Raw genomic sequence first — 7,508 nt, forward strand, 5'->3', positions numbered from 1 at the left:
TCTTGGAAGACAGCTTACATTTAGAGGGAAACTAAACCCACTGATTTTTCCCTTATTCTCATTTTACAACAGGTTTCAGGATCCAAATCTCAAGTCCGAGGAAGGCTGCATCTTACTGGGCCCGGCCGTGTGTAACATAGAGAAACAGACCCCAGCTGGGAGGAGGCCGACTGCTCCAGGATCGCATCAACCACCTATCATGCACTGCACTGTTATATCTCAATTTTGCCCGTACAGAAACAAACTCTGACCAAGATGCTGATAGAAAGCGTGATGTGATCAGCTCAACACCTTATTCCTGACCCAAGTATGGAGCGAGGCTGGGGAAGATAATCCTGACGTCTAATGCAGCCGTGGCTCTGTTGTTGTTAGCCTAAGGATGACTCACAAACTTTTTTCTGCACCAGCCAGAAGTTCAGAAAACGTGAACCCACTGGATTTTCAGTTTTTCTGCCCATTTTTATTTCCCGCGTTTCTGTTTGGATTTGATTTCTTTGCAATTTTACTGATTTCTTTGAAATGGAGATACAGTGGCGTCTATGGAATAAGGACTGGGCCTCCTCACTACGGCCATGGATACCCATACTTCTCGGCCTGCACCTACAGTTTTCCCGGGCGTCCAACTGCCCTGAGGAATGCCGCTGTGATCGTACTTTTGTTTACTGCAATGAGAGGAGCTTGACCTCTGTGCCCTTTGGTATCGGCGAAGGTTACAAGACACTCTATCTTCACAATAACCAAATAAATAATGCCGGGTTCCCCTTGGAGCTCCACCACGTGGCTTCCGTGGAGACTGTGTATCTCTATGGCAACCAGTTGGATGAGTTTCCCATCAACTTGCCCAAAAATGTCAGAGTACTCCACCTCCAAGAGAATAACATTCAGACAATCTCCAGGGCAGCCTTGGCTCAGCTTTTATGGCTGGAAGAGCTGCATCTGGACGATAACTCTATATCCACCGTAGGGGTGGAGGAAGGTGCGTTCCGAGAGGCTCTGAGTCTAAAGATGCTCTTTCTCACCAAGAACCACCTGAGCAGCGTGCCCATTGGTCTCCCAGAGGACCTGAAGGAGCTGCGATTGGACGAGAATCGCATTGCTGTCATCGTTGAGGAGGCCTTTAGGAATGTCACCCGCTTGGAGCGTCTCCTCTTGGACGGAAACCTGTTGACGGACGAGGGGATTGCGCCAGGGACCTTTCAGGATCTGGTCACCCTCAGGGAGCTGTCCCTTGCTCGCAACTCACTCACCTACCCGCCACCGTTTCTCCCAGGGGAGGTGCTGGTGAAGCTGAACTTTCAGGAGAACCAGATAAATATCATCCCTGTAGGGGCCTTTGCAGGCTTGCACAAGCTGGAGAAGCTGGATATTTCCAGCAACCAGCTGCAGTCACTAACGCAGGGGGTCTTTGACAGCCTTGTTAGTCTACGACAGCTCACGGTGCGCAACAATCTCTGGCTGTGCGACTGTAGCATCCAGTGGGTGGTATGGTGGCTGAAGTCCTTGCCCGGATCCCTTAATGTGCGGGGCTTCATGTGCCAAAAGCCAGAGAAGGTCCGTGGCATGGTGATAAGGGAGCTGAGCGGAGAGCTGCTTCAGTGTCCGATGACAACCACCACACCGACGTTAACCTCTCATCCTCCCGCCACGTCAGGGGGCTCAGTCGGGCCGCTACCCGCCTCCTCCACCCCAGACGCCCACTTAGTGTCCCAGGACCGCACCCCACCCACCAGGCGCCCCCTGTCCCCCACACTCACTTCCTATCTACCAGTCTATCCAACCAGACAGGGTGGAACAAGAACTAAGCGGCCACTAGATCCCAAAAGGGAGAGTCTGCAGGTCACATTTACTATTCTCAATGGCTCCGCGATTCACGTGAACTGGGTGGCCGCTTTTCCGGTCACCGCCTACAAGGTGACCTGGGCCAGGATGGGCCCCAGCCTGACGGGGGACACCGTCCGGGAGAGGATGGTGGGCGGAGACCACCGGGGCATTCGATTACCTAACCTGGAGCCAAAGTCCACGTATCGGATCTGTGTCATCCCTCTGGACGCGTTCAATAACTACCGGCCCAAAGACGATACCAAGTGCACGGAGGTCGCCACGACAACGGCCACTTTGGGTCCAAACAACAAGGGGCCCGTGGGGCCCGAACAGGCCACACAGCCAGACCCAAGTTCACCTTTCTTGCTAGCGGGGCTGATTGGAGGGGCTGTGATCGTGGTGCTGGTGCTGCTGCTCAGCATCTTCTGCTGGCACATGCACAAGAAAAGCCGATCCAAATCGTCCGCCGATTGGAAATACAACAGAGGCCGGAGAAAAGACGACTATTGTGAAGCGGGCACCAAGAAGGATAATTCTATCCTGGAAATGACTGAGACCAGCTTCCAGATAGTGTCCCTCAACAATGAGCAGCTCCTCAAGGGAGATTTCCGCATACAGCCTATTTACACCCCTAATGGGGGCACAGGCTTCCGAGACTGCCCCCTGGGGAACAATAGCACAGTGTACTGCAAGAACAATGTTCAGGACGCAGACCTATGTCACACATGATGGTTGGGAAAGCATCAGAAGCCTTTATATTGATGATTTACCGTATTATGAAAGACGCTGTACAGTATGATTATTATTTCACAAACCCCTGTGTCTTCAAAAATATGTAATTTATACACTTGGCTGGACAATACCTGTTTTAATTCAGCTGTACCTTTTATATACCTTAGTAAAACTGGATTTATAAATTATTATGTTATGAGGTTGTTTTGGTTTTCGTGCTGACAGACATGTACAATTCGGATAATTTCTTAGTCTTTCAGTTTAGTTTTTTCATCAATGATCTTCAAGCCATGGCGATTTCTGACCTTAACATATGCAGTATTCTGTAACTGTTATATATTATTGAGCTTACATAGCGCAGAGCACAGAAAGGCAGGTTTAATGAGAGAAATATTGAGGAATTCAAAAAAGAGAGAAAGGTGAGAGGTACGCACAAGTCAGCCACAAGAGGGCATGTTTTTATGTGGTGCCTAAAAGTGAATTTAACCAACAATCCACCACCTGACTCGTTTTTTGTAATCTGCATTTGCTTAACACACTTTAAAGAATCCTCTCTGCTTGCAGGTGAAATGCGGTCTAGGTGTGTTGCACACATCTAGATAGTTGGGGCAACCGCATTATGAATGAGAAAAGTGGTGTCATGTATTGACATGACACCACTTTTTGTATTATTGTTTGGAGAAGACAATGCAGACCATAGTATTCCCTCTTTTTAAATACTTGGAGGGGCATTGTTACCTGTTGGAGAATGTATTAAAACAAGCACATCTGCCATGTCCGGTCAAATACATTTGAAACGACTGTCATTTTTGTTCAGCAAATGTTATGGCTATAACATATATATATATACATATATATATAGACATATATGTGCCTTGAAAGGATTAGCTTACAATGTCTTTTGAATCCATGTTTTTGCACATAAGTGTACTGTACATACGTTCAATTGAATTGGTGTTGAGAAAAGTTGTTTTGTTGCTTAATGATTATTTATTTACCTCATCATTACACATTTATTCTAATAAGTATAGAGAAAAGTAGCGTGTTCATTCCCTTTTCGGATTTTGGGACCCTAGATTTTCGAAGAGCTATGTATTCATCCATGGGGACTCAAATGGTTCATAGCATGTGTTCCCTGAATTACTGCTCCTTATTGTTGTGGGTCTTATCAGAATTGTTACCAAAGTTACCCAAATGGTAGTTGTGCATAAACCTGCTGATTAATGGCCATTGAATGCAGCAATGTTACACGGTAGCAAATTATTTCAATAGGAAGAAAAAGTTAGAAACAAATACTGATTATTTGCAGCTAATAACAATGTTGATCAATTACTTGACATTCATAGGCCATTTTATTCTAATTATGAACATTTTCCCAGGGTTGTAATGTGGAATTTTGCAAAGTGAGAGATTTGGTTAAAAATTGGAATTTAAGTCAATACCACTTGGCTTACTGCATGCTTTCTTCAAATTACTTCATAATTTACCCAAGATATTTGGACATTTTTGATAATCCATCCACAAATAATTCCACTTGTGTTTTGAATATGAAATTGTAGACAATATGAAAAAGGGCTCCTGCATCTAGAACACAAACAAAATACTGTCCAGATCAAGTTACAAAGATTTAAGGCATATGTTCAGCATCGTTCCAAAAGTGTTGCCCAAGTAACGAGTGTTACTTGCCAAAATATATATCAGGACAGAACACTAAATTTACTTAATTAATGAATCCAAAAATGACCTAAACCACAAAATAGATATATTTGTATGTCTTTCCTGTAAGCTTTCATAATGGAATATGCTGTGCTCAACTAGAAAAACGCAGTGTGCTTAATGTTCCTGACAGGGACACTCATCTTCCTCTTGTACATTGTAAAAGCAATCATTGTCTTCAAAGTATAATTTTTAGTGAGTGGTTGGAGGAAGGCTCCTCTATAAAACATATTGACTTTGTCCTGGTCATTGTTATGGCCAGCTCAAAATAAATTGCATTAGTTGACTGCAAGAAAATGTCTGCGTACAAAAGAACACACACACATGCAAACACACACACACACACACACACACACACACACACACACACACACACACACACACACACACACACACACACAAACACACACACACACACACACACACACACACACACACACATACACAAACACAAGGGCACACTATGAACACACAGGCACACATACACACACTGCACTCACAAATGCAAACACACAAATCCACACACACACGCTCGGATAAGCGCAGCAGAGATATTGATCTCCAGGTTCTACTGGATTATGAAAAATGGCTCCAACCTTTAATGAAGTTTCACCTGAGATGGACGTTATGCTTGAATGAATGAAAGGGAAAATGTGTGCGTTGGGGAAATCAGGAGCAAAGTGTACTCTGCTTCAGCTGGCTTGTCCTCACACCACATCGATAGAATCGCTCACATGGGATTAAGCTGAAATGATTTATGCATTCTGTGATGAATGGTTTCGCATCGGAGGGAAGCTGTTTGGTGACAGCCATAGATTGGAGATTTGTTTCAGCGCTACCATTGCTAATCCTGCGTGCCAATCAGATACCCCAGTGCCGCACTGAATGATCATTTGTGTAAGAAATAGGAGAAGGGGAATAATGCATGGTTGGGCTCCACTAAAATGTATGAGGACCGGACTTGTCATATTCTGTGGCAGTATTCTAAGCAGATTAACCGTGTAGTATCGCTGTTTGCATACAAACATGAGACATCATTCCTCTGCAGACTGGGTATTCTTAGTTATGTTGTTGTTATTTTTCCTTTGGTCAGTTTATTTTATTGTTTAAATAAAAACACCAATCTGTTGGCGTACACAAATATATTAAAAATATTCATGCTCAAAGGAAATTATATATAGAAAAATAAAAAAAAATGTGTCACAGTTTCAAATAACATCAATGAGGCATTAGAGAATTAATTCTTCATAACTTTTACCAGAATAGGCCATGTCACACATAACGACACTCTCTCTCTCTCTCTCTCTCTCTCTCTCTCTCTCTCTCTCTCTCTCTCTCTCTCTCTCTCTCTCTCTCTCTCTCTCTCTCTCTGCCCTTTGTTTCAGTTGTGTAAGTCTGAGTGTGTGCGTGAGTGAGTTTGTGTGTGCGTGCATGTGTGTGTGTGGGGGTCCATGCGACTTCACACCGATGTGAATCACACTGCACATGGTGGACAAAAGGTTAGTTATAGGAGATGGCCTCGCTGGCTCACAGGAGTGTGTCCTATTACCCCCCAACATATTGGACTGGTGGGCCACATTATTCACACCACTGGCCCCCACCCAACCACCTCAGCACTCTTTCACCCTAATTGCCAATATTGCAGACCGTGCATAATGACAAAATAAACTCTGTCTTCAGGAGAGAGGCGGGGCCAGAGACAGCGTAGGAGAGCCATCTTCTCTGTCAGTGTACATCCAAGAAAAGTTGTTCAAGGACCATCCAACCCTCCTTAATTATCGGTTACATAGAAGGGCTGTGGACTGGTCAATCCATAGCAATCGTACTTAAAATAAGAAATATATGGACTCATATGTATGGCCCTCTGGGTTAAACGCATGCTATTGCATGAGTTACGTGTTATTGGCTGTTTTGGATCGATCAAATCCGACGGCTTGGATGGATTGGAACGAGTGGGAGTGACTTGTGTAAGAGGGTGAAAGCCTGAACAGCAATACAGAAAAAATAAGTCAGAAGGATCCCATTTAAAAAATATAATGAGTAGCGATTCTGCTCAGCTCAAACAGGTCGGTCGGTTTTCCTTTAAATTCCGGCTGTGTTTTTCGAAGACACAACAACTGCCTCTTAAACGTACTGTTGGCCTCCTTGAAATACTGCATATTAGACTGTACTAGTGCTCCATACGTTTTTCTGTAACAAACCGTGTAATCGGCTGTTTTTTGGAGCCAGTGATGAAGCTAATGTATCGGGCTGACCGTTAACGAGCCCGTATTAGTGGTACACACATTGCGTTGTCAGACACTCCCTTACAGACACACAGGCTGAATTAATTAATGTGTCTGGGGTGAAGACCTTACAACGAGTTCTGCTTCCCAACTCGATAAGACCTTGCCGTTTGTCGTCCATGTATTCTGGAGCTGTACAGTCGTCACTGGATTACAGACCATGCATTTTAATTGGTCGGTCTGAAACGGGGTTAATGATGTATTGCTGCATGTCCACCAATTGATTTAGAATTGCAATTTGTAATTCTGAATCAACCAAGAGAGGCACATCCAAAACACACACACACACACACACACACACACACACACACACACACACACATACACACACACGAACACGCAGATGTCTAATAGATAAGTCACAAAAATATTTATATTTTTTTTACATCAGAGCCTGATGTTTAACTCTTTCTGAGCTGCATCAGGATTTCCATTGAGGTGAGCGGTATGCCCCCGATCACTCCAGCACCGCCACCAATACCACTCCCAACACCGTCTCACATTCCCAGGCATAATAGCTCCCTGATAGCCTTTTTCTATTTTCTTTTTTCTCCCTTAACGACTCGCGCGTGGAGGGACAGATCCTCACAACTTAGCCTATTGACAGCGAAGAGAGGGATGTCTATGGCCCTCCTGGCATCGTCAATAGACACGCTGATTGCTTGCTAACTAGGTTTCTGGGAGAGAGGAGACACTAGCTTTGCACTAGCGACGGCTCACGCAGTGGCTTTCAAGGCAACCACACAGTGTATTGTGTATTATTTGGAGCGTGTTTGTGTTGCCTATGATGACAAATGTGATTATGTTTTCTTTCCCTATGGTCCACCATCACCATACTGGAAACTGTTTAGGTCGTATAAAATTGTACTTTGCGTTTAGAAAAGGACTGATGCATAATGATTATAGCCAACCGGAAATGCCCACTTTCCTCAATATCTTTTATTAAATACATAG

General features: G+C 44.4%; 1 protein-coding gene across 1 annotated transcript; it reads left to right on the top strand.

The window, feature by feature from the left end:
• Window positions 1-422: 422 nt before the first annotated feature.
• si:dkey-87k14.1 (leucine-rich repeat transmembrane protein FLRT2) lies at window positions 423-3,595 on the top strand. Its single transcript, XM_056590728.1, has one exon. It carries the CDS (start codon window positions 520-522, stop codon window positions 2,548-2,550), a length of 2,031 nt encoding a protein of 676 aa, XP_056446703.1. The 5' UTR covers window positions 423-519; the 3' UTR covers window positions 2,551-3,595.
• The last annotated feature ends 3,913 nt before the right edge of the window (window positions 3,596-7,508 follow it).

The sequence above is a fragment of the Gadus chalcogrammus genome, chromosome 5, assembly GCF_026213295.1.
Source record: "Gadus chalcogrammus isolate NIFS_2021 chromosome 5, NIFS_Gcha_1.0, whole genome shotgun sequence".
NCBI classification, from domain to species: domain Eukaryota; kingdom Metazoa; phylum Chordata; class Actinopteri; order Gadiformes; family Gadidae; genus Gadus; species Gadus chalcogrammus.

What these genes read in the sequence shown, in the direction of transcription:
- si:dkey-87k14.1 (XM_056590728.1), top strand. Translation starts at nt 520, where the DNA reads ATGGAGATACAGTGGCGTCTATGGAATAAGGACTGGGCCTCCTCACTA.